The sequence below is a fragment of the Ictalurus punctatus genome, chromosome 7 (genome assembly GCF_001660625.3).
Source record: "Ictalurus punctatus breed USDA103 chromosome 7, Coco_2.0, whole genome shotgun sequence".
Taxonomy (NCBI): domain Eukaryota; kingdom Metazoa; phylum Chordata; class Actinopteri; order Siluriformes; family Ictaluridae; genus Ictalurus; species Ictalurus punctatus.
Window position 1 is genome coordinate 28,949,564 of NC_030422.2, and position 27,050 is coordinate 28,976,613.

At 40.1% G+C, this 27,050-nt stretch overlaps 2 protein-coding genes across 5 annotated transcripts; both read right to left on the bottom strand.

The window, feature by feature from the left end:
- Positions 1-385: 385 nt before the first annotated feature.
- On the bottom strand, positions 386-7,784 carry LOC108268042 (C-type mannose receptor 2). Of its 2 annotated transcripts, none has more exons than XM_017472696.3 (6): positions 5,938-7,784; positions 5,567-5,629; positions 4,019-4,396; positions 2,036-2,206; positions 1,847-1,938; positions 386-1,159 (listed from the first exon to the last, which is right to left on the bottom strand). In XM_017472696.3, the coding sequence occupies exons 2-6, from the start codon at positions 5,601-5,603 to the stop codon at positions 1,031-1,033; spliced, it is 807 nt and encodes a 268-aa protein (XP_017328185.1). In that variant the 5' UTR covers positions 5,604-5,629; positions 5,938-7,784; the 3' UTR covers positions 386-1,030. The 2 variants fall into 2 exon arrangements, with proteins under 2 accessions (XP_017328185.1, XP_017328184.1); XM_017472695.3 differs by having other exon boundaries at positions 387-1,159; positions 2,036-2,371.
- A 135-nt stretch (positions 7,785-7,919) lies between these two features.
- Positions 7,920-26,052, bottom strand: wrnip1 (WRN helicase interacting protein 1). Of its 3 annotated transcripts, none has more exons than XM_017472704.3 (7): positions 25,131-26,052; positions 20,163-20,414; positions 17,287-17,510; positions 10,662-10,876; positions 9,189-9,344; positions 8,542-8,650; positions 7,920-8,432 (listed from the first exon to the last, which is right to left on the bottom strand). In XM_017472704.3, the coding sequence occupies exons 1-7, from the start codon at positions 25,704-25,706 to the stop codon at positions 8,429-8,431; spliced, it is 1,536 nt and encodes a 511-aa protein (XP_017328193.1). In that variant the 5' UTR covers positions 25,707-26,052; the 3' UTR covers positions 7,920-8,428. The 3 variants fall into 3 exon arrangements, with proteins under 3 accessions (XP_017328193.1, XP_017328190.1, XP_017328192.1); XM_017472701.3 differs by having other exon boundaries at positions 8,542-8,621; positions 25,131-26,050; XM_017472703.2 differs by having other exon boundaries at positions 8,542-8,621; positions 20,163-20,357; positions 25,131-26,048.
- Between the last annotated feature and the right edge of the window lie 998 nt (positions 26,053-27,050).

The following is a 27,050-nucleotide window of genomic DNA, read 5'->3' on the forward strand; positions in this document are numbered from 1 at the left end:
TACCTTATATAATATTCATTTCAAGACCATGGGATTATAAGGTTCTACCAGACAATTCTGTAATTTTACTGTAACAAAGTAGCAAACTCAGACATGCTAATTTTGTGATATCATTGGTTTTTCTTTCAGAGGTCATTTTAATAGGAAAATGGGAAATATCTGTTAAAAACTGTGACAAGAATTTAAGCTGTGTTCAGTCCCACATAGAACCTTCCTACTTAAAAAAAAAATCAATTAATCAACCAATCAATCAAACATTTCTTTTATTTATTGACCATGTACACCACTGAGACTAATACACATAATAATAATAATAATAATAATAATAATAATAATAATAATAATAATAATAATTGTAATAAATAAGAATAGGAAAATGGGAAAATAAAAGAATATAAAAGGATCCAACTGAAAAAAGTTATCATAATTGATATACAATAAAATGATGAAAAAAGAACAGAAAAATCAGATGACCAAGACTAATATAACCTTAAATAAATGTAAATACATACATCAAACAAGCAAAAAAACAAAAACAAAAAAAAAACAGCTATAATGTACTATAATAATTAACAGGAAGACTACAAAATATAATAAAAGCAATATAAATTAAAAGCTACGTATATTAACTACATCTAAAGTGAAACATGAAAGGTTTGATTGTACATTTAAAAATATCAAACCCTGGATGCACAACACCTGAATGCTGCTTCACCAAAAGTTCTCATTTTATGTACTTTGTGGAACACTTCCAGAAGAAGTTCCTCTGAGCAGATCTGAGGGGCTGGACTACACACCTACAGAGCTTTTCCCACCACATATAACGATAAGCAAACTAATCAAAGGATTTGAAATCAATAAGGAAACTAACAGGTACCTGTAAAGACTTGAAAATGAGTGCAATATGTGCTCTCTTACTGCTGAATTAGACCCAGCTGATTTCTTTCATTCTTTTTTTTTTATTGAGTTACTAGCACATGACATAAGTAAGCAATGACACATGACTAAAGACTTAGAGGTCAGATGATTCCTAAGTCTTCTTTTCTGTGTCATTATTATTATTATATTCTTCCTTGTGAAACACCACACCGCCAGGCTGCTTTAACCAATTCACTGTGGTGTTCTCTGGCATCCCATGATCCATCAGTTTCTCCTTGATCTGAGGAACAATAATTAAATGATTTTATTAATAATTATACCACAACACTGTCAAACACTGTCAAAGTGTATTTGGCTTCGAGAAATTGATTTATCAACGTAAAAATTTTGAGGTAATTAGTTTCCTCAAATTTCTTGAGGTAAATGTTCTGATCCGGTTTTACAGTGTAAAAAAAAATAAAGTTTTGATACGGTGAAGCTTTCTGTATGGAGACATTCATTTCACAGGGGGCTTTGGCCGAATGCGCGTCGTGATGACGTAACTAATGTAACTAACTCTTTTACAAATGTCCCACAACACTCACAATAACTATACATTGATAACTAAATAAATAACAATTTTAATGAATGGCAAACTGCTGTAGTATAAGAGAAATAAAACACTTTGAGACATGCTGTTATAGGACACTAACGGAATTTGGACTGGTAACTGTAACTCTTCTTTGAGTGGACACGTCACACTACTCCATCATTGATTATTTTCTTATAATAGCATGTCCCTTCATGTTTTATTCTATACATAATGCAGGATAGGGAAACTTAACTTCTGCATATGAGATTATTATTATTATTATTATTAAAAATCTTTGGGAATCAGCTACAACAGCCAGATTTTGATTACAACATGTCTCAAGCCCTTGTGGTCACAACGTATATTAAAAACAAGGTTTTAGAGGATGAGACTTACTTTCTCTAAGATGGCCGCCTTGAACGCAGGATCGTTTACATCCTGTTTGGACTGGATCTTCACTCTTATGGTTTGTTTTCTTCCTGTGATATCTGGATCCAGAAACACATACATACAACAAATATAGCTTACATTTAAAAAGTAGTTTTAAGCTTAGGCTATATGAGACCAAATATAACTTTAACTCACCTGAGTAACAGAAGAAAGGCTTGGTGTCTGAGCACGGCGCATCAGCTGCCTGGCTGTTAGTTACAAACCCACAGAGTTCATTGTCATTCTTATTATCAGGTTGCCCAGGCGCCCACATAATGGTGGACATGTTGGTCTCATTTATCCACTTCCAGGAGTCTCGGAACAGGCCTAACCAAGCAGAAGTAGTCAAAATGTTCTGAAAAGCTACACTTTCAATGGAGTTTTTGATGATGGCGAGGTCTGTGTAATGCTGTCTACAGTAACTCTGAGCATCAGACCAGTTCATCGGAGGTTTAGAGATGTAAATGTACCGGGAAGCAGTAAAGTTCCTGTCTGTAAGAAATGAAAACCACATGATCACTTCTTCCCGAGTTTTTGAGTTCGTCTCATAGACACCAGATATTAATTCAGGGTCACAAAAATATATTTAAAAAATAAAAAAAAAATGTCTGTTGTTTGATTAATTTGTGCTGTCTTTAAAATTCCAAGTATATTTACTCTTCCAAGACATACTCTTTTTCATTTTACTCACACTACCAATTAAATGCGTGGACACGCAAGATTGAAGACAGACATTTTTGACATATTTGGACAAGCAAACATTGGGTCCTGTTTGAAACAGTGCCTATTAATAAAGTTGATACACGCTATCAAATGACACATAAAATTGACATCTTGTAGTAATTTTCACAAATTCAATGAACAAAAAACAGATCAGTCACATGGTAAAAAGCAAGTACACCCCGACATTTATCACACCTTCAAATCCATAAAATTAGAATCAAGTGTTCAAGACTGGGACTCAGATTTTAAATTTGTCCAGGGCTGGCCGTCCCAGCAAATTCAGTCCAAGAGCAGACCGTCTGGTGCAAAAAGAAGTCTCCAAGGATGGCAAAATTTCATCACAGGATCTTTTAGTAAGTCTTTCAACCGATGGTGTCAAAGTGCATGCTTCTATAATCAGAAAGAAATTGCACAAATTTGACCTGCATGTGAGGCGTACCAGGAAAAAGCCTTTGCAGGATTACAGTTTGCCAATGAGCATATACACAAAGACCAGGCCTTTTGGAATAATGTGCTCTGGACAGAAGAATCAAACATAGAGTTGTTTGGCCATAGTCATAGCAGACATGTTTGGCACAGACCAAAGAGAGCTTTTTAAGAGAAGCACATGAAATGGTGGAAATGTTATGGTTTGGGGTTGCTTCACTGCTTCAAGGACTGGACAGCTTGCATTCATTGATGGAGGGTTATGGAATGTCTTAGTCAAAGCCCGGATTTGATTCCCATTGAAGTGTTGTGGGGGGATTTGAAACGGGCAGTACGAGCAAGAAAACCCTCACACATCTTGCAACTGAAAGAATATTGCAATGGAAGAGTAGTCATTTCCCAAGACTGGGACAGTTATGCAAAACACCTACAAGGCATTATTTCTGCTAAAGGGCACAATTGTAGCTTCTGAGGCCAAAAGTGTACGTACTTTTTCCCCCACAGAAGAATATCACATCTATTGATATTTCTGTTGAATAAATGATTGAAAAAAGCTCATTTTCCTCGTGGTTTTGTTCAAATATATCAACTTTATTCGTCGGCACGGTTTCAAAGATGATCAAATGTCCGAATATGTCAAAAAAAAAAAAAAAAAGTCAACAATTTCCATGGGGTGTACTTATTTTTCTCACGACTGTACGTATACATATATTTCTAATCGCATTTGAAGAAAAAAAAAAAAATCATTACCTTGCAATTTAACACGGACCAGATATGGGTAACATTTCCCAAATCGCACTGAAATCTCTGAATATGAGTTTAAAGTGTTTTAAAGTTTAAAACACAGATGGTTTCTTTTTGTCTGTTGCACTCTTTATGAAATCCCTTTCGAGCACATTTCATTTCAGCGCATGCTGAAAACATGGCTCAAAATGTTTTACAAGATAAATAGGATTGAGGAAATAGCTAAATTAGTAAAACTGTCCTTACCATCAAAGCACACGAAGGGCAGTACAGTGTCACATGGTGCATCGTACCAACGACCGTACCAGAAAGCCGCAACACATTCTTCATGTCCGTCTCTGTTGTTAGGCTGTTGGAAGATCGAATCCCAATTTTCAAATCCCAGTGGCTCGTTGTCAAAGGACCAGCGCCAGCTGTTGATGTCATTATACAGGCCAATCCAAGCTTCGGAACTGAAACGTTGCCTCTGTGCTTCATTTTGAAGTCGGACCATGTCATCACTGCTTTTGATGATAGCCAGGTCGGTGTGTGAGGCTCGGCAGTAAGCCAGGGCATCATTCCATGCTTTCATCTCATGGATCAAATAGTACTTTCGGGATTCAGACAGGACAAAGCCGACAAAGCCTGTGGATGAGAATTTAAAAAAGGTTTGTAGGCAGGAACTCCCCCTAACTGATTTATTTCTCATTTTTGTAATAGTCTCCAAGTATGGTTGAGCTATCAGCATAGGAGGACAGACGCTACCATGTTTCTCATCATTTCAACTTGGAAATTTGTATAGTTAGGAATTCATGGTTTGGATGGTAACTGGTCTGCACTTATATAGCTCTTTTTTAACCTTAGCGGTTCCAAAACGCTTTACACCGTGTCTCATTCACCCGTTCACACACTCGCACACCAGTGGTAGCCGAGCTGCCATGCAAGGCGCTAACTTGCCATCAGGACTTTGGGTTCAAGGACACTTCAGAATGTGGAGTCATGTGGGCCGGGAATTGAACCGCCAACCCTACGATTAGTGGACAACCCGCTCTACCACCTGATCCACAACCACCCATAAAGCAGCTAGGTTCTAATGTATAACCCTTTCTGAGTCCAGAGCAGGGGTGTCCAATCATATCCGGAAAGTTCCGGTGTGGGTGCAGGTTTTCATTCCAACCAAGTAGAAGCCACACCTGAGTCTATGAAATCCAAGATGAACTGATTAAACAGGTGGAATCAGGTGTGGCTCCTGCTCGGTTGGAATGAAAACCTGCACCCACACCGGTCGGTCCTTTGCGGATAAGATTGGACACCGCTGATCTAGAGGAACAAATCAAATAACGCTTCAGCGTTATAGATTAAAGTGTTGCACTGATTATAATCACTATAAACACTACTAATAATCCTCAAACTGAACATCCTTTCAATGCACTTAATACTGGTTGATTTTATAAGTTATTCATCTCTCGAAGAGTCATGATTTGAAATCCCTCGACACGATAGGTTCCCATTTGACTCTTTAAGATTTCCCCTTCTCACGGTTTTCTTCAGCACTGTCTGCTCTGGTTTGTTCATAAGGGATCTCAGTCTACATCCAGATTTCTGTAAAGCTGCTTTAGGACAGTGTTTAACGCGTCAGGTTAAATTGAATTTCCCGACTCGACATTACTCTCCGATGGGATGAGCTGCTATTCAGTTATTTTAGCACGCACTCTGTATGCTTAGGAATCTCTTTCTCACTTGAGTTACCAATATTGGTGGCCCTTCAGATGAACACCATCACACATCCACACACACCATTATCATCCCTCTCACCTGCGAATGCCAGGAGTTGGAACAGAGTCATCGTCATGATGTCTGATGTGTTACCAGGCAACTCTACATTCATGTAAAAAAAAAAAAAAAAACCTAGTTAGAAAGCGAGCCATGTATTAGCAATATTATTGAAATAGTGCACAAAATACCCCCAGTGTAGAAAGGATTAGATTGGATTTCTTCACTACCACAACTACTGTTCTGAGAACCATCTAGTCCATACCTTTTGTTTAAACTCATTCGTCATTCTAATTAATTCTACTAACATGACTTAAAATGAAACAAACAAATTTGATTTAATTAGCTGAACAGCAGTGAGAGGTGTTAAAGCAAGTCACGAATACATACAGTAAGATTTATTTTTTACCTACCTTCGTAGGAAGGTAACTCGAAGGAGAATTCGAAAAAGAAGGAACTCTACGCCCTCAGAGCTTCTTCTAATGTCTGGCAAGAGATTGTTCTTATCATGAGGTTTTGTCAGATATTAGCGCTCATGCAAAGCATCTTTCTCACATGACGTCAACAATGTTGTTGTTGGTTTTTTTTTTTTTTTTGTCCAATGGGCCAGTTCTAATTTCCATTTCGATTTCCATGAGGCTCAAAAACAAATCATGCTTTTCTTTTTTTTACTACAATAAACACATTAAATCTGTTTTATTTAATGTTCTCTTGTTGAAAAAAAAATGCATTTACAAATATTTGTAGACCTGAATAACTAATTATTTCATTAAACATAGTGATTTCAATTGAATTCTCGGCTAATAAAGAGCTGCACAAATGCCAAACCATTAAAACCAGCACTATTTCATACTTCACACTTCGGTTAAGGAAAGGCTCTCTCAATTACTTTTGCCTGAATTTAACGTCAGACAGTAATTTTGTGTCAGAAGCGGACTGTAGTAATTGGACACCTGACGGGAGTATGGATTAAGACAATAAGACTTTTCCAAAGAGAGTCTTCTTTCTGGTTCGTACTTTAACCTGGAATCATTTGACACCAAGCTCTACACTGACATCTCCTGGACAATAAAAAAAAAATCCATTGAGCCACTCAGGGTGTTCAGTAAATTCAATTCAGTAAGCGAACATAGACCAGAGCACAAAAACCCCAGCCATAAATACTTGTATTATTGTAAGTGCTTTATGTTTCATTTCATTTCAGAAGGTGTGTTCAGCTTATCAACATAATATTTATATTTGATCATTAAGGCAAGAGATTGTGCTCATCCATGCATTTTCCATACCGCTTATCCTACACAGTGTCACAGGGAGCCTGGAGCCTATCCCAGAGGACTTGGGGCACAAGGTGGGGGACACCCTGGACAGGGTGCCAACCCATTGCATGGCACAATCACACACCCATTCACACACTATGGACAATTAGGAAATCAGCTTACAGCACATGTCTTTGGACTGGCAGAGGAAAGCGGAGTACCCACAGGGAACAACAAGGAAACTCCAAGCATATGGGGCAGAGGTGGGAATAGAGCCCCCAACCCACGGAGGTGTGAGGTAAACGTGCTAACCACTAAGACACCACGCCCCCCAGCAGGTGCCCATGTTAGGCTATTTGCTTTCTAAAGATTACTTGATAATTACTCTCTGATATTATATAAACTCCAGTCAATGTGTAGGGGAGAGTGGGGTCAGTTTTGTAAGTGCTTGATTGTAGTGAGGGAATTTCTTTTAAGACAATTTAGACTACTGATCAGAAGGTCGTGAGTTCAAATCCCAACCTGCCACTGCTGGGGCATTGAACACCGGGATAAGGGTGTCTGCCAAATGGTGTAAATGTAAATTTATTATGACCAGTGATTGTCCATCTTTGCTTAATCACTGCTGTGGCTGAAACTGTTTAATGAACGAAATCCAGAAAGAAACAAACAAAAAAATAATCAGACAGAAAAAAAAAATATCTGCAAAAAAGAAAGAAATTTATAAAGGAAAAAAAAAAATCCAAAAGATATATAAAAAAGGAAATAAAGAAATTTAAGAAAATTTATAAGCAAGGAAAAAAGAAATATGAGAAACAACAAATAAAGAATAATAAATAATAATAATAAAAAAATCGGAAATTCCTGAAGACGTTGTTGATAGAATTTTCAAAAGGAAAGAAAAGAAGAATGAAAGAAATTCCAAAAGAAATTCAGGAAGTCCAAAAGAAAGAAGCATAAATGATTTTCATTTTCACAATATAGTTTATGATAAATCACCTAACTCACCTAATTTTGTAGGAAAAAAATGAAAGAAAAAAACCCCCAAAATTTATATAATCTGAAAAAAGAAAGAATTTCCAAAACAAAACATTCCATAGAAAAGTTGCTGTAAGAAAAAGAAACATTGCACAAGAAAACAAAATGTGTCTTTTTTTAATTATTCATTACAACTACTTACAAAAAAATTACAGTAAGCTAATTACAAACACAATAAAAGTAAACTTAATATAAGAAGTGACAAAAACTGGTCATGAACAAAGACCACACATGGCATTTAAGTGCAGATTGTATAATTATTAATTAGACAAACAGTGGCAAAAGTGTAAATAAAGCAGCCAACACTTTCACATAGAGAAAGTGGTGCGAGTTCATCAGTCAGATGGCGTCCAGGTGAAAAAGCTGATGCCGCGGAGTTCCTTCGGGAGATATTCTTGGTCCACTGGCCCGCTGAATGCTGGGTTGTATTTGTAGCCTTTAGCGTAACCTAACTCCTTCATTAGCTTGGTTGGAGCGTTGCGGAGATGAAGCGGCACTGGGGGTAAAGGGCCTTTGTGGTTCCTCAGACAGGCCTTAACATTGTTATAAGCTTTATATGCTTCGACAGACTTAGGAGCCCTGGCTAGGTACATCACACACTGCGCTAGGATCACCTAGACAAGCAGATAAATAGTTACAGGCAAAGGTCTGACTGACTGCTCCTGATTGTATCTTAATATAAACAGCATGCATAAATTCCTACAAATGTGGATGAATGTTTACCTCGCACTCAGGCATACCGATGAAGTGGCAGGCCTGGAACGCAGACACGGCCTGTGGGAGCGCAGCAGGATCGGCCAAACCTTAAACAAGAGCCACACTGTAGGATATTCTACACAGGAGATGTGGGAACGTTCTATTAATTAGAAAATGATCAACTGAAACATAATGAGCTCCGCAGTAGCACCTGAAGGATCATCTTAAGCAGAATTAGAGCTCCAAAGTCGGCTAAAATGCCCACCTGCCGGTTTCGTTCTCGGTCACTGTAGATCGCGTCAGCATGGGGCTGGTGTCGTTTGAAAGCTGTTTAACTTCAGAGTTGTTTAACCTACTGTATATTTCTGAGTTGCACGGATTTGGACCTCTCTTGTTCAAACAGTGCAATTTCAATCAGATGCATAATTAATAGAATGCTGCTTTCCACACCGCCAAATCTTAACCAGGAGCCACACTTTAGGATATTCTACACAGGCGATGTGGAAAAGTTCCATTTTGCAAACATTTGGAAGACTGAGACTTTAGAAAGATTGCTTAAACCAGACGTGTTTGTGTGATGTATTTTCTTCACGTCGAATAATAATAATAAAAAAAACCCATACATGAACATGTTGTACGTATATACCTTTTATCTTAGCTCATGACTGACTCACCTACGTCCTCGCTAGCGAAGCGCACCAGCCTGCGCGCCACGTACAGCGGGTCCTCACCTCCCTCCAACATCCGGCCCAGCCAGTAGAGGGCAGCGTTTTCATCTGAGCCCCTCATTGACTTGTGCAGGGCTGAGATGCAGTTGTAGTGTTCTTCACCTGTAAGTCAGATCCATACTGACAATCAGCATTTAGCTCCAGACCTTTCCTTCGTCTATTGTGTTGCTTTTTACGTTTTTCCTCCCAAGTATCCGTTGTTGTTTTGTCACTAAATGTGCATCCATTTCCATAAATTTTTTTAAATTTACTTATTTATTTATTCAATCATCCTTTCTTTCTTTTCCCCCCCTTCTTAGTTGTCAGTGTTGCTTAAAATCAGACATAGTATTAGTCTTTTAGAATTAATCTATAATATATATATATATATATATATATATATATATATATATATATATATATATATATATATATATTCTATAATCCAGATAGATGATAAATTCAAGGAAAATTCTAGGAATGTACCGACTCTATAGAGAAACAGCATGGACTGAAATGCTGGATCTTACACACGAATACGAGACCTAAACTGAAAGTGATGCCACTGATTAATCCATCTCAAACCCCAACAGGCTGCTGTCACATTAGAAACTCTCTGGTGCCAAATAGCAGGCTCTGGGCACAGCAGGCTGCGGATATCAATGGCATGTGTTAATAGTGTTAATAGTGTTAATAGTGTTCATATCCGTTTTTCTTTTTCCCCAGGGGTCACCATTTCGTGGGCTTTAAATCTGGCTTTATTAGAACGTGCAATTTACAGCCTTAAGTGTAGACTAAACCCGAGAATGTATCGTGCAAAAAAAGTGCAAGGCAGGATAAAAGTTTGTCCTGGTTTATTTATTTACAAACAGATGACTGGTCCAACACACCCACTTTAACGCCATGAAGTGATCAGCTGATTAACGATCTGATAAATGAACTTTAGATGTCCTGGGATCCAGGAAAGAATTCGGGAACGCCAATATTACCTGATTAGCTCTTTTGGATGCCAAATTTCTTTAAAAGATGAACTTAAAATGTGAATATTAATGAGCAGTAGTGCAATTTAAAATGGTATTATTTCTTTATTTACCCACTGTAGTGTTTTCTTGTCACTGATGCTGTAGACCCTACATGAGCAATAAGACAGCACGTGAGATTCAGCCAAAGGAAAAAAAGCGTCTTGAACGAGCACGTGTTCGAACGTACTTTTGGGATTCGTGTTTATTTTCGAATTGAACTGGAAATGTATGAAATGGGTGTCTTGATAGACTTATGTTAGGTGACTGAAAGTCCAAAGAAATATCTTAAACACATATGTGTATATATATATATGTAGATAGGTTTACGGTATTAGTAAATCCTCGACATGCTGGATCTGATCTCTCCATCCACATCATGTTCGGAGCTAGAAGAAGTCGAAACACACTCCATACTCGCCTGCTTTGTCGTACAGGATGTGTGATCTCTGTAATCCCTCTTTGACATGCTCCTCCTGGACCACGGTGGTCTGAGGAGTGTGTGTTTCCGCGTTGAGGGTCTTGTTCACACACGCCTGCACGGCCAGCTGCAGGCCATTGAGAGCCGATCGAGCGTCTCCGTCACACAGGTGAGCGATGGTGTCCAGGGCTTTCTGCTCGATACACACCTTCCCCCTGCACACAGAAACGCACGGAGGGCTCACAAACAGTGTTTAAACATGGGGGAGAGAAAGAGACATGTAGAGAGAGAGAAAGGGAGAAAAAGAGAGAGAGACAGTGAAAGAGAGAGACAGAATGACAGAGAGACAGAATGTGTTTGTGTTGTGCATACATGGAAATCGTGAATAATGAATGAATCAATGAAGGAATGAGAAAGAAATGACGAACGAGAAAAACAGAAAGAATGAGTGAGAAACAAACGGAGTAAGAAAGGGTGAGAGAAAGAGGGAAAGAAAGATACAGAAAGAATGAGTGAAATAAATCAATAAAGTAAGAAAGAGAGAAAGAGCAAAAGAGAAATAATAAGCCAGAGAAAAAAAGAAGTAAAGAAAGAAAGGGACTGAGAGAAAGAAAGAAACAATAAGCCAGAAAAAGAAAGAAATAAAGAAAGAAAGGGACTGAGAAAGAAAGAGAAAGAAAGAGATGGAGTGCTACTCACTCTACTGTATAACCGAACTCCACTTGTAGCCTGAAACCCGTTTAGAAAACCCACCACTAAGCAGTGACACAGCGCAGTGACCGTGATGCAGCAGGGGCAGGGTACACTAAATGGACAAAAGTTTGTGGACACCTGGGCTTTTAGAACATCCCTATCCATATGTCCTCCTCCTGTGCTGTTATAATAACCTCCACTCTCTCCATGAGATTTCGGAGCATGGCTGTGGGCCGTGTGTGTCCACCTGGTAACAGATTTCTGGACCAAAGCTTCCAGTGTAATGACTTGTAGGTATGTGCTGAAGATTTCAGCAGCAGGAATGATTGGTATTGTGGGCGGAGCTAGCGCTATTGTTCACTGCTGATTGGTTACGCAAACCGTCACACAATATACAGCACCATATGCACAAACTCCGTACCATGAAAACCTGAACCACGTTGGGTTTCTTAAAATATCAGAACGGTTTTTAAACACACTTTTAAAGCACACACACTGCGGACACAAACACTATTTCTGAACTTTTAATTCGTGGACTTTTGACTGACAGCTTTAAGTAGGAAGCACTTGTGTGCGCAGCGGCAGCAGGATGTCTACGTGACCTTGTAAAACTACCTCTGATTTATAGACGCATATAAACCCTGGATTAGAGTAAAGCTAAAAATGGCCGGAGACGATAAATGTCATTCTTCTGAGACGTACGAGGGCTGCTGGTGGAAAGCTTTAACTAGACATTCACAAAGGCATCTAGCGGTAATGTAAAACGGACTAATGAAAGCTGTGACGTGGATAAAGAGGTACGAAAAGGAAAAAAAAAAAAAAAGCTGCTAGGGACCTGAGTCAACCTGCCTCCATAATCTAGAAGTAGTAGCAATGTCTACTATGAAGCTAAACTGAGCAGAACCCAAGATTAATGTGAATTACTCCTATAAGACCTTTCCATTGAACGCCCCCACACCCTGATCGTCCTTTGCTTAACATACTTTCCATCAATCTACATATCCCTCATAAAGCCCGTGTAGCCCGCAGCCTTATTTAGTCTTGACAATGATGGACCGCATTACAGCTTCCTGACCTACTGTGGGTGTCGCTGGCAACCGGGCGATACAGACGCGTCCAAAGGGAACTCGGATTACTGAGTGGAATTTTCTCCAGAAATTGACCCGGGGGGGGGTTTGTGCTGGATTTCCTGGCGCGGTTCGGTGGGATACGAAAACCCGACTGGGTCTCGGGTGACTCCTGACATCAAAACATTCAGGAAGCGGTTCAGAACTAGAACCGGACTGATGGATAAACTATTATTTATTTACTTAAATTGGTGTATTTAAATCCGTGTGATGGACATGGAGACACGTTTTTTCGTTTCGATTCATTTTTGTTGCAACAAATGACAGCAGCGCAAATTAACGCTGACCCTGTGTTAGTGACGCATAAGTACTTTACTTCTAACGTAAGCTTCAGGTCTACAGAAACAGGAAGTGGGGAAAGGGCTGCAAAAATATAAACTTCGCAAATAAGGTACGGTTCTTTTTTTTTTTTTTTTTCCCCCCGTCCATTGTGAAAAGCCAGCAAGATGCCTACAGTTCAGGTCTACAGAATAAAACTCCTTATAAGCCATCTGAGTAAATGAGAAAGTGTACCAGTACTGGAATACTGTTGGAATTACTCTTTCAAATGGGATTAATCGGGGGAAGGGGGGGGTGGGGTGGTATGGGGGTGAATGTGTGTGACTGTGTCCTGCAATGAGTTGGCACCCCATCCAGTATGTCCCCTGGGATAAGCTCCAGGCTCCATGCGACCCTGTGCTGCTTCAGTGGTTCGGAAAATGGATGGATGGATGGATGGAATGGGGTCTTTCGATGTTCTCTGTGAGTTGGCGTGGATTTCCTCTCAATAACATGCAGTTTGGTGGATTGGCGACTCTAATTTTGGCCCTAGATAGAAGTGAGCCTGTCCCATCTGAAGCGTATTCCCACCTTGCACCCGGTGCTCCCAGGACAGACTCCAGAACCACCGCATTCAGCAAAGAGATTAGTGAAGACGATTGAATAGATAATTCTCCTCCACTAGCCAGTTCCCATCATGAGACAGTAAGGCAACCAGTTGCTTCATCTGTGATGCGTGAAGCCGGGGTATCTTTCCAAATTCACTGGAAAGCTGAACATGCTTGGGAAGGAACTAGAACTAAATGCCTAGTGAGCTAAGAGACACCTGTAAGTATTTAATGTTATATAATTTCGCTGACAGGAAAAAATAAACATCGGGAAATGCCTCTAGATATATCATTTAACTTGTGTTTACTTTTGATCATAGTGTTTTAATTAGACATTTAGACATTACAGATCTTACTCGCGCTACACTCTGTATCAGCACGTGATCGGCAACGCGGCCTCGTTACTAACACATCACTTCGGCTATAATAAACGACAGAATTTACACTGAAAGCACACAAATACAACATATAATGACAATAAACTTAAATTAAACTAAACCTTGTAAGCAACTCGCACCAGTTTCCCCTGTGCCTTACACACAGTGGAGCATTTTGGATATAAATATAAGTTTGTCCTCTTGCAGCACTGTTTGATCTCCGTGGTGATTAATATAAAATGCTCCCTTGCTTTAGAGGACTTTCTTCCTCAGTCACGTGACGGTTGTCGGTGACTCGGGTGTCTGCTAATGCTAGCGTGTGTATGACGTCATGCGCCATCGACTAGGAAGTGCCTTATAATTCCGGTAAGTAAAAACACCCGCTAGTGCTCCATTTGAGATGATCTTACCTTCCTAAAATCCACACTCTAGATGGTAGAACACCTAGTGCATAGTGTAAGTGTACGGTACATCATTTGGGACACAACTTTAGTATTTACTCACCGAGGCGTGTTTTCTGTACAGCTGTAGCGTAATGAGTAAATGTCCCGTGTACCACGTGCAGACCGACTAATCCATAATGAGATTCGTTGACAACGATTTTCATAATCGATTATTATCGATTAGTTGTTGCAGCTCTAGTCAAATGTGAACTATTCAGGATACAAACTCACAATCTTCTGATGATACAAAAAAAAAAACAACACACACACACACACACAAAAAAAACAACCCTTATCTATGATCACAATCTGTAGCAACGTAATCCCAATATGGTATTTCGGTCAATATTTTGTATCCATGTTGTTTTCATTCTAAAGTTTCCGCCAGCATAGCAAATACCAAACAGCATGGAGCTGGAAGCACTGGCTCTTCTTCAGGGAGAAACCTAATGAGTACTTATCAGAACAGAATGTTTACACGTAATGGAGGTGACATGCACGAAAACAAGGCCAACAATCTGGGCACATTCCTGATGCCATCTGAACACAGAGCTCTCTTCAAACTGACAGGACATCATAAATCAACCAAGGTTTATAAGTTCAGATGCTACGAGGCCAAACAGAGAAGTTACCTTTGTTTTTGTTTATTTATTTATTGTTTTCTGTTTGACTTCTGTAACCACACGTTTCAGCAGGGGAATAACTTTGCATACGGGAAGCGTAACATAGACTAACTGTTACTCGTATCTGATAAAGATCACAGTGTACCCATTAATGCAGTGCTGGGAATAACATGCATTTCTTCTGGACCTGCTGCTGACTAATGACACCTCAGGTTTCAGAGAACGCTTCGGTGCATCTTAACTAACAGCAAGACAAGTTGCACCTTTATTGAAAGGAGCCAATATTTCTCTTTAAGATCGAACCAAACCCTCCTATAAAAAACCCACGGAAAATCTACACCATGTTTTCCATTCAAATAACAGGTTTATATTAGCGAGCTTGTATTACTATCTTATTGTTGCCATAGTGACAGTAGTTGAAATGGCGAAGTGGTCTATAAAGAGACATTTGTTTAATGTTTTAGGGAGGACTCCTGCAGACAACAGTGCACAATTTTAAGTATAACTATTCGTACAGCAGATAAGAAGTGTGCGTTATTCTTTATAAAATAAAAATGCGTTAGCGTTGGCAAACTGCCGTAATCTATAAGAGGAAAAAAAAAAAAAAAACACGTACGGATATGCTGTGATTGGAATATGATCAACACCTTCAAGTGTTTTATTCTTTATATGCTGTACTGTACACTGCAAGTAAAAGGTTTTTTAACAGCCTATATTTTAAAATTTGAAAATCTAACCATGGAATAGTTCTAAGTAAATAGAGAGATACTGGAAATGACTACTCCCTGGGATGGGCTCCAGGTTTCCCCGCAACCCTGAAAAGGATAAGCGGTATAGAAGATGGATGTTGAATTTGTTTATGTTACGTTACAGTCCACAGTAGTGGTTAATGGCTCATATGAAAGTATACACTCATGGCTTTAATAATATGTAGGTTTTTCTTGTGTGTTTTTTTTCTAACCTAGCCTACTTTTATGGTGGCAGTTGTTTTACTATCAAAAAAAGCTTTAGTTGTTATCGTGGAGAGGTGTGTATTGTTCGCCCCCTCCCTTTTCTCATCTCCCTGCTCACCAGTGGCTAAACACAGAGTGACGGTACTCTATACACAGAAACCCAAATGACTCATCCTGACTCATCTTTTAATAGGTTTACGGCGAAATAATAATTAGGTTGTTCATACCGATTCAAAATGTCCGATAAGTCCGGTTCTAAAAGTAAAAAAAAAAAAACGGCGGTGTACTGCTAGAAAGTGTTAATAAAGCACTCGTTCAGGGTCGCGTTAGGATCTGAATGCGAGACATTAATACGTTCCAATAAGCGAAGACTTAGCTTTCGTTATTTAACTCTTATTCGGTATATTTTGTTTGGGCTGAGTCAAGTGATAAAATTATACGTTACAGTATTATAGCACCGGGCAAAAGTCTCAGATGTAAAAAATAAATAAATAAATAAGTAAATAAGTATAATTTTTTTTTTTTTTTTAAAAAGAGAGAGAGAGATGATTTTATGATTTCTGCATTATTGGGTCAGTAAATAAAAAAATAAACCTTTGATTTCCAAACGTTACTTTCCCAACAAAACATTTTACATTCAGAATCGTTCAGAAGGACCGTGAAGACAGATTCTCCGAGATGCAAGACTGCAAACTACAAAGTGTACTCGTGGCAAAGCATTTCCAAAGGGTTTCCACAACAAATAATGACTTTGTTTAGTTTATTCCTGCTTACTGCTCTTTATCGAAGACTTATTTTACGTTGAAAATGTTTCATTTCAGTGTTTTTGAAGGCATCTTTGCAAAGTACTGTACGTATATGAATAACGAACGTTAGAAACTGAGATGTTCCCCATTATAATGGAGGGTCAAAAATAAACGTTTGAACAGGATTAACAGAAACTCAACATATTCAAAAAATGTCCTATTCGGTGTAACGGATCAAAAGATCGTCAAAAGAACCGCTTGGATAACATGCACAATATTCGTACGAGTTCTTTAAGGGTGTGAATATTTGGAATAATTATAAATGCTTATTATTTTAAAATATTTCAACGAATAAAAGTTATTTTGTTATTAAATGTTAATATTAAATGCATGTCAGTTTTGTCTTTGACCCATAAACGCACATATTATCATATTTAACTGATTAAATGAAGCGTTGGATGGATTCCTTGGCAACCGCAAACAGCATCATGTTTACTGCGGGGGTTCCATGGAGATGGCAACCCCCGAAAACCTGATACTCGCTTCTACTCACCTGCCAACTGTCTCTTCTCATCCAACACACACACACACACACACACACAGACACTCGCGCTCAGGCTACCATTCCAGCTTCCCCCAATAAAACGCCCAATTGAGGAATTATGAGAGGGCTTAGAACACCCGTTCAGCCAATCAGTGATCAGGGAGATATTACTCCGGGTGCCAGTCTAGGCCGGCTAGAATTCCACACCTGCGGTGATAACAAGGGGTACTCAGGCACACAAACACACACTTACTCTGCAGAGCAGTCCGGACCTGAACCGTCGTCCGGTAACACGATCAGCCCGAGGGAATCCACGGCCCGACACAATATCGAGCTCATCGCCGACACACTCAGCTTCTCGAGCACCAGAACCCTGCAGCGGCTCAGCAGGGCGCTGTTCACCTGAAACGACGGGTTCTCCGTGGTCGCTCCGATCAGCGTGATCGTCCCGCACTCCACGTGAGGCAGAAACGTGTCCTGGCCAGAGGAAGATGGGAGGGAAAGAGAAAAAGGTCCTGAGCGTCTACAGCGTGGCAAGGTGAGTCCCGAGAGCTTTGGACTTGGATAACAAACGGTGGAGTTAATTCTGCATTTAGAGATATTTACACGGATTTATTCAAGGATTAAATTTGCATAAAATCTAAAGTACAGGCTACAAGCAGCAACGTTTATGCATGGTACAAAATATATACAGCTGGCACGTACTGAACGCGATTATGTAATATCCATAAGCCTCCAGGTTACCTCAAATTTTTGTAATAATAATTTCAAACCATTTCCAGACGATATCTCGTAAAACTCGACCGATTGATCGGTTTTGATGAAAAATAAATCCACACCTGGATGTGTCTGTTACGGGAGCGGCTGAGAGGGGTCCGCTATCATTATAGGGGTTAAGAGCGGCCTCTAGAGGCGAAACGAAACGCCAAATTTTGTCGCGTTATTTGAAGTGAATTTATACTTTATTCATTTTGGACATGTCTATTTTTTTATTTCTTTTTTTGTTAATTGGAGTGTTATTTTTTTGGTTCAGTTTGAAACATTTATTTACTTTAATATATTAATAGTTAATATATTAATATTTATTTCATTAAAAAAAAAGTACAGTACATTTTTATGGTACAGTCAGGACTGTTTATTTTTGTAATAAACACTGAGTGTCATGTGACTGTCATTCATATCAACTTCTACGTATTTAGCCTTTTTTTTTCTTTCTTTGCACATTCCCAAATTTACTGAAACCAGTGAATACTAATTCAGCAGCAGGGGGTGGCTGGGTAAGATGGCAGAATTACTCAATCATGTTGCATCATTTCCTGTTTAATGACTCGGTATTGCTATATAGGTTGGCAGTTTGACAAAATCTGTGCTGTCATTAAGAGATATTTGACTTGCAGACCTGCAAAATGCAAAGAAGCAGGTCATTTACACAAAAATTTGTGAAAATACACTTATTACTCATGGTTTGTGTGCCAGTCTGCGGAAATTATTGACCCACCAGTGTATTTCACCAAAAGCGATCTGGAAATACCATTATTTCCTTTTTATCCCTGTCTTTCTGTAAAAGCTGGGTGGTAGAAAGTCGGTCTAAAGCTACCTGAAGTGTGAACGTCACACTTTGATCAAGTTGTGCTATCGTCACTATGCGTCGTAGCCAAACAGACCCAGTCCTAATCTGTCGAAATGTCAGCGCACTACAATTGGAAAGAAATCCTTAAACGCAGTCTCCTCCCTTTTCACTTCACCCAGGATTTAAATAGCGAACACTTTGCTTGTGGTTGAGACGCGTGCTCAAGAGAACCGTATTTCAGAACAGGAAAGTCAGGAAAGGGATTTCCCAGGCCGCCACACTAATACTTTAAAACTCATAACCGCACGCATATCGTGAATATGCCAGGTGTTGCTGTATGATAACGTGATCGACAACAATGAGGGTTACGTGACTGCTACGACGCTAATTCCGTCCCAGTTTTTCATCTCGTGACTATTTCAGGACTAGAAACATATCCCTAATAAATCTGTAGCATGTACGACCGATTGTGTGTGAAATTCTGTGCGCTTGAACAATGAGGCTTTGATATGGTAATGGCGCTATGTTGGTCTTCCTCAGATCTACTGTAAGCCCTCTGTGCTTTTTACAACGCGGACCGAGAGACCAAACCAAACAGAACAAATCCTCTGGTGCGGCTATTGTTAAAGGCTTTCGGCGCGTTTTCCCGGCAGCGATGCCTCTGACGACAGGCAGTCGGGATGCTTGGCATAACACCTACCCCATATACAGTACAGTACAGTACAGTACAGCGAGCTCCCTGCAGAGACACCGCATTCCAGACGTCATGTCATCCCACATCTCACGTGTCTGATTTATCCGATCTTTCCAAGCATCTGAACAGTGAGGTCATTCGAACGATGTTGAATAATGAATAATTCTATCTGATCTCCAGTTGATCTAGGGATTGGAATCTCACAGTTTGATTGGATTTTGATTCATGACACGCTTATAAATTGTTTAGGTTTTTAAGCTTTATTATTATTATTATTATTATTATTATTTTTACAATATGACAAGCTTTTAAATCCTAATACTTCCACTCATTCATTATTAAAACATTATTTCCAGGTGGGATGTCGGAACATATTTCACTGTTGGATTATTGTTGTTATATTATTTATACATTTAAATAAATATATATTTCTTTAAATCTACATTTTCTTGTTTAAGATCCACTTTCTTTTACATTTAGTGACTGGACACAGATTGGACGGAAGCTAAAAGATTTCCCAAACAACTGAAGCTTGATGTAGGAAAATGCAGAATATTTTCCTTACACGTATTACACATATGTTTAAATGATGTACTGATTTTCTAAATAAAAATATTTTAAAAAACAACAAAAAACCCCGAGACGATCTTTTTCTGCGGCTAAATCTCAAATGCCATTTTGTTGTCGTTTAAATGCACTCCGTAGTGTTTATAATGCTATTACTCCTTTACACGCTGTGTAGTGAGCATATATACAGTAGTGGTAGATATAGAGAAGATAAACTGCATTTTCTGTTCGTCTCCGACGGTTCTCAAATTAATAAAGAAAACAACAACAACAACAACAACCCTTCGCTGTAACTGACCTGTTGGGATTTGTTAAAGCGATGGATCTCGTCGATGAACATGATGGTTTTCCTCTTGCAGAGTCGGAGCTCGTTCTGCGCCTGCTTGATCACCTCTCGCACCTCGTTGGTCGACGTGCTGGTGGCCGAGAGGGTCACGAAGCGTGCCGTGCCTTTCTTTTTACAGGAGCTGGCAATGATGTGGGCCAGAGTCGTCTGTAAACCAACGAGAAAAATAAACACTTCGGGTCGGATCGCCTCGAAATCGCCGTTCTGAGACAGAAATAAAAAAAGTAACCTTTATACATTATGGTGCTCAATAAAACAAACAGTCTTCATCTTGGAAAAAAACAAACAAACAAATAGAAATTAGGTTTATTATTTGTTCAAATGTGAGGAATGTTAGATCGCGAGTAAATGAACTAGGGTGTGACTTTCGCCTCGTCCACGTTTGCGATCTTCCTTTGAACCGAGGCCTCAGAAGTCCACGGTCGGATCCCGCTACCCGCGTACAGTGCTGCTCACTTATTTATACGAAAACGTAAATAAAATCCCCCTAAACGAGCGTTTGCTGTCGATCGAGGATACAGGATTAGTGCAGATTTGCAGAATGTAAGAGATCAGAGCTAAATATAAGATTAGTCTCACCGAGTTGTGATTAGTCCACCTAAGCACCGTAATATAATCTGAAACCACACACACACACATACACCACGGTACAAGTAAGAAACAAGAGCTGTCCTAATTTTTGGACTTGGCTTGCCTCTTCTTGTCCTCTTTCTGTCTTTTGCACCGCACAGATCTGATTGTGCCGATACAGCAGGAGTGTGAACCTCTGCTCTTCACCAGATTTCAGTCTAATATTATGTAGTATACGTCTTCTGCTTAACACACAGATTTACTGGAGTGTCTGCAGTGTATTTGTGATTACCACAGGTGTGAGGTTTCACATTTAAACAAACAACAACAACAACAACAACAACAACCCTCTAAAGACAGTTGCTGGGGAATCACTATAAAATCCAGGGTGTGTGTGTGTATATATATATATATATATATATATATATATATATATATAAAACCTATTGCTGTATTACTCCATTGTTGTATAGTTGATAAAACTCCATAAGAGCAGCTTCCTAAGACTTTTTAAAAAATTATTATTAATCTATTTACTTCTCATCGTAACATGTTTATTCAGTCCCTCCAGGATTTTACGAACGCGGAAATAAACGCAAAAATCAAGGAAACCCCGCGATAGCCGGAGGAGCTTGCGATCTTTCAACATGACCGTGGATTTTCCGCAGCTTTGGGCCGAGAAGCGTCATGTGACTTCATCACATCATCACATTTGGTCAAATTCGGTCTTCTTCGATTCACGAGCGTCGAACGAGTACAAGCTAAAAAGGTCTTGTTTACCGACAAACATCACTGCGAAAGACCATCCATGCATCCATCCATCCTCTATACCGCTTATCCTTCCTTCAGGGTCACGGGGAACCTGGAGCCTATCCCAGGGAGCATCGGGCACAAGGCAGGGTACACCCTGGACAGGGTGCCAATCCACACTGCGAAAGACCGTGCAAAACATTACGTGCGATTCGAGTAGTTTTCCGCAAGTTACTCACAAAAAACTCTGCAAGCTGCATCGCTAATTTTGAAAAGATTCGCAGCAAAATCAAACACTTTTTTGGCCGCAACGATGACAAACAGCTCAGCGAAATCTTGTAGGAACTGATTATTGTTTCACTGTAACGGTTATAGTTTTAAATATAGCTTCAAATGTCAAACCTTTATCAACTGTTTATCTCCGGCCCGAGTCGATTTGAATCGCGATTCGTCGGTTCACCGATTCGATTCTAAACAGGATATTGTAAATAAGGAACGATTCAATTGAACACACTAATCCAGAGGTTCTCAAAGTGGGGTTTGTGATTTTTTTCCAATTATTATTTAAAAAAAAACAACAACATATTTTATTACAGTAGTGGAAAGGTGATAAAACTTTATAAAGAACAGCTTCGATAACACTGTCATACCCTAAAACCTTTGATGATTGATGGTTTCCTGAATCTTTGGGCCGACAGTGAGTCAATTTGAATCCCGATTCAATCATTTTCATTTGCTAAATATGAATGATTCAATTTAATACACTTTTTAGAGATTCTAAAAGATCGCGAGACCACTGGTGGTGGTGGTGGTGGTGGTGGGGGTGGGGGGGGTTACGCGAGATGACCAGAAGTATGTGGACACCTGACCATCTCGACCCCTTACTGAACACCTTTGGGATGAACTAGATCGCACTGCACTCCGACATCATTGCCCGATCTCACTAATGCTCTTGAGACTAAATGGACACAAACCCCCACAGCAACGCCCCAAAATCTACAGGAAAGCCCTCCCAGAAGAGTGGAGGTTATTATCCATAACAACAAATCTGGAATGAGATGTTCAACAAGCATACAGAGGGGGAAATAAGTATTGAACATTCTTTTCTGTTCAGTAAATATATTTCCAATGAGGCTATTCACATGAAATTTTCACCAGACTTCGGTATTAACTCAAGAAATCCGCAAATATAAAGAATTCACAACATTAAAGTCCATAAATAAAGTTATATGTAATAAAGTGGAAAGACACGGGGGGGAAAAGTACGAGGTTTGGATTAAACACATTCAATTTAAGTGACCAGTCCAACAAGTTAATAACCGTTAGAACTCAATAATGAAGATAATGCACTATACGGCCAAAAGTTTGTGGACACTTGATCATCCCAGCCATATACACGACATTGTTGACACGCTCAATACTTAACCCCCCCCCCCCCCCCCCCCCCCCCCGCACTATACATGGCAGTCATGATCAGGTGTCCACAAACTTTTGGCCATACAGTGCATTATCTTCACTATTGAGTTCTAACAGACATTAACTTGTTGGACTGGTCATCCTCTTTTTGGAAAAGCAGAATATTTATTTATTTATATGTTCATTTTATTAAAACAAATCCAAACATGTTTTTACGCTCTAAACTAAGCTCTAAATAAAAGTATTTGAGATCATGTTGATTTTCCCTTGACTTTACTTACACATGTGGCCTTGAAGTAATCCAAAATTACATTACTTTCACATTGTGAATTTTTTATGAAGTAATTTGTAACGGACTACATTTGTACTTTTTTGTTGTTGTTGTTTATATTTAAAGTAGGAGCCTGGAGCCTATCCCAGTGGACTCGGGGCACAAGGTGGGGAACACCCTGGACATTTTTACCCAGCTTCAACCTGGAATCGTAAAACACAGCTATATAAACATCACCGCTCTGACGCGAAGCGCAATGGAAAGGCTGTATCAATGTCAGAGTACACCGCCAAGACTATATAAAGCGATGAACCCCCAGCGAGCAGGACGAGAAAAGGCCAAGGCCTTAAAACAGCTCCTCTTTGATACGGCGGAGCAAGACAAGTCTGGAGTTTACGTTCCACGGCAGCTGAAGAGGTTTCGCTGTCAGCACCGGCTGTCTCCCAGGAGAACCGAGCGTTCTCCACGCGTACACCACGGTCTAAATATCGGCCCGGGACGACGTTCGTTCTACGTCTGCGATTTATCTACTGGGATTTCCGTTCGACTTTGTAAAACGCTGTCAAATTTTTTCCGTTCCCTTTAGCGAGATACAAAGCCATCGCTGCTAGCAAGTAGCTTTATGATGACTACTTAGCATCAACAAATCATCACGTAGCTGGAATATTAAACCTGTCGTTTGCATCAAAAACCATAAGCTTCCGTCGCTTAGGAACTTAAACGTGCATAATGACAGACCGTTCCGTACAGCTGCTTCGCCGTAGCATGGTCGTCAAGGTAACTCGACAATTAATGCCAGCTCTAGCTGTTCCAATCACAGGTTTATATGAATGTGCTCGTTTCTATAGTAACAACGTTTATTCAGCATTGAACGGAAGGCGTATCAGATGTAAAAGTTTCCCGGTTAGTAAAGCTTCCTAGTTTCTTGGTAACATACCAAGATGCGCGTCTTTTTTTTTCTTCGTCTTATAGAGGGGACGGGATCGTTTCTATAGTAACAGCTAACTCGCATGACTTGCGTGGAGGAAGATGGTGTTGTTATGTACGGTAACAAAGTAAAACGTATAAAGGTTTAATCGTGGATAGGGTGGCGTTTTCTGTAAGGAGACGTTTTAAGATTTATGGAAGGAGTCTCCAGTGTCAGGGCTTTGGAACAGTCAGGATGGGGAAAGTCTTCAGGAGAGAGAGAAGTTTACGGTTGTTGTTGTTGGTTACACGACAGGGTGCATTTTTTAGTATTTTTTTGACAAACTTTAAAGTCCCAAAAGTGCAGTGAAACATGCAGTGTCATTCGATGTAATTTCCACCGAAACAGGAAGTCAGTGCGGGATACCGAGTGGCTCCTCCCCCTTTTTAAACCGAATAAAACGTACGTGTTTGGACAGCCGAAGACAACGTTTTTACGACCCGTACACGCGGATCCGACTTCTCTCACTCGACGTCACGGGTGGGACACTTCGGATCCCAGCGAGCGTTTGATTGGACGGAAAATCCGACGAGAAGCCGGAGTGCAGAACGACGTCATCGAAAGCACGGATCTGTACTTGTGGAACATTTTTTGAATGCGTATATCTTCTATGCGTACTTACATCGAGTTTGATTTCATGGGGACTTGAAAAAAGATGACAAAAAGACAGGATGGTGAGGGTGCGAGTGTTTATAGCTGCTATAACGCAACTGAGAACAGGAAGAAATAAAATTAAAAGGTATCTATAAATGTGTCATTTAGTTTAATAAATGGGGGGGGGGGGTTTAATAGTTATAATAACGCTTCAAGGCGTGCTGTTTATGGAAAAACAATCATCTCCTGCTTCGTCACATGACCCTGTCGTTGATTATTTCCCTGCAACAGCACGCCTTGAAATGCTTAATTCCTGACTAATCCCCCAGAGGTCATGGGTGCAGTCTGAGACCTTTCCACAGCCGGGAGGTCCCCACAGGATGAGCGAGGGAACTTCCTGTGACTGCAGCAACGCTCTGAGAAGTGTGTGTTCTCCTAACACTTTATTCTGCCCGAAATACTCCTCCAGGGTGCTGGGCCTCATCTTCTCTGCCAGAGGTTTGTCTGAGTTCAGCAACCTCTGGTTCAGCGCCTCGGCTTCATCACTGCGCTTCCGGGTTCCTGAATCCGAAACCGGAAGTGTCGCGCTGTCATGCGCGTTGCTAGGCGCCGCCGTGTCGCGTGACATACCTTCAGTAGCAGTCTGTCTGGACGATAAAAACGACTTCTTGGTGTCGAACATTGAAAACACGGCACCTGGAGGTCGATTTGGTTTCACTTCCGCCCCACTAGTCCCAGCTCCAGAGCCGCTTTTAGCCTCGCTGCTAACGCGGGACTTTTTAGCCGGAGGCCCGGCACTTGCTCGAAGGTCGTCCTCGCTTTTCCAGCCTTGATCCAAACATTTATCCAAGTGAGAGTTAATTTCGCTGGACGTAAAATCCCCGGCGCAAACGGGACACTTCACAGTGCCTGCAAGCTCCTCCGCCATCTTTATTATTATTATTGTTTCGCGCCAAATGTTTCTGACGTCAGGGTTTACCAAAACACAGCCAATGACTCCATTACTGTAAATGTAATGCACTATGCAGGGTGCTAAAACTTTCTTCTTCTGTTTAATGACAGCCCACCCCCCTAAATAAACCTCACTGCCACCTACTGCACACTGTATATATATTATCTGTTTTGCACGGGAGATGAAAATAAAGGCTGAAACGATGAAAACACGACATCTGTTGGTCAAGTCATGTAACTGCTCTGATTCTTCCCCTTCTCCTTCTTCTTCTGCTTCTCCTCCCTCTTCTTCTTCTTCTGCTTCTCCTTCTCCCTCTTCTTCTCCCTCTTCTTCTTCTTCTTCTCCTTCTTCTTCTTCTTCTTCTTCATCTTCTTCTTCTTCTTCTTCTTCTTCTTCTTCTTCTTCCTCCTATTGTATGCCTACACTTTAAACACGACATTATGGTGCCGTCTGCTGCTCAAATCGTGCAATTGCGTTTGACTCTACATTCCCTGCTGAAAACTAAAAACCCCAATTAAAACCCTTTTTTAAGTTTATAATGTTTTTAATGGTTATAATGGGAATTGTATTGATTTTAATGGAAATTGTAATGGTTCCCTGTGGGTCTCTACTGGTAATTTGTTGCCTTTTATTTGTGGCATGTTATGTCTAGTGGATACCATTAAGGACCTATGTCCTTAATGTGTCCTACTATGTAATGGAAACCATTTGGTAATGGTTTTAATGGATAACTGCGGATGGTTTGTAATGGTATTTGTAGTGGAAACCATTCAAATTTCAGTGATGGCTTCTACTGGGTTTTGTTTTTCAGCGGGGTTCGTTTTTCTTCTTCATTCACTCCTCTTTTACATCTTCCTTGTGAATGCCTTCACTCAAAACAATGATTAATGCCATCTACTGTTTAAATAGGTACAAAAAAAATCTAATCTAATCTATAATGTTATAATCTAATCTAATATAATATAATGGGGTAGCACAGTTGCCTCACAGGTCCAGAGTTCGTGGTTTGATCCTGAGCTGGGATCCCCTCAATCCCCATGTGGATTCCCTCTGGATTCTCTGATTTTCTCCCATACACATTACCACATGCAGTATGGTACAACTCCGAGGTCTACGATTCCCTCCCACCTTCCATAAGCATGTGGACAGGCTTCACTAAATTGCCCATTGACGTGAATGAGTGTGAAGGACTGGCGTAACATCTAGCGTGCATCCCTACCTCACATCCAGTGGTCCAGATTTCCAGATCCATTGCACCCTGCCAGGAAAGGGGGGAGCGGGGGGCATGGTGGCTTAGTGGTTAGCATGTTTGCCTCGCAC

What these genes read in the sequence shown, in the direction of transcription:
- LOC108268042 (XM_017472695.3), bottom strand. Translation starts at nt 5,603, where the DNA reads ATGACGATGACTCTGTTCCAACTCCTGGCATTCGCAG. An exon ending in GCCTTTCTTCTGTTACTCAG is followed by an intron (nt 1,939 to 2,035) that starts GTGAGTTAAAGT and finishes TTCTGGATCCAG; the next exon opens with ATATCACAGGAAGAAAACAA. An exon ending in AGGCGGCCATCTTAGAGAAA is followed by an intron (nt 1,160 to 1,846) that starts GTAAGTCTCATC and finishes ATTGTTCCTCAG; the next exon opens with ATCAAGGAGAAACTGATGGA.
- wrnip1 (XM_017472701.3), bottom strand. Translation starts at nt 25,706, where the DNA reads ATGGCGGAGGAGCTTGCAGGCACTGTGAAGTGTCCCGTTTGCGCCGGG. An exon ending in CATCCTGTACGACAAAGCAG is followed by an intron (nt 9,345 to 10,661) that starts GCGAGTATGGAG and finishes TCTGACTTACAG; the next exon opens with GTGAAGAACACTACAACTGC. An exon ending in TCGGTATGCCTGAGTGCGAG is followed by an intron (nt 8,433 to 8,541) that starts GTAAACATTCAT and finishes CTGCTTGTCTAG; the next exon opens with GTGATCCTAGCGCAGTGTGT.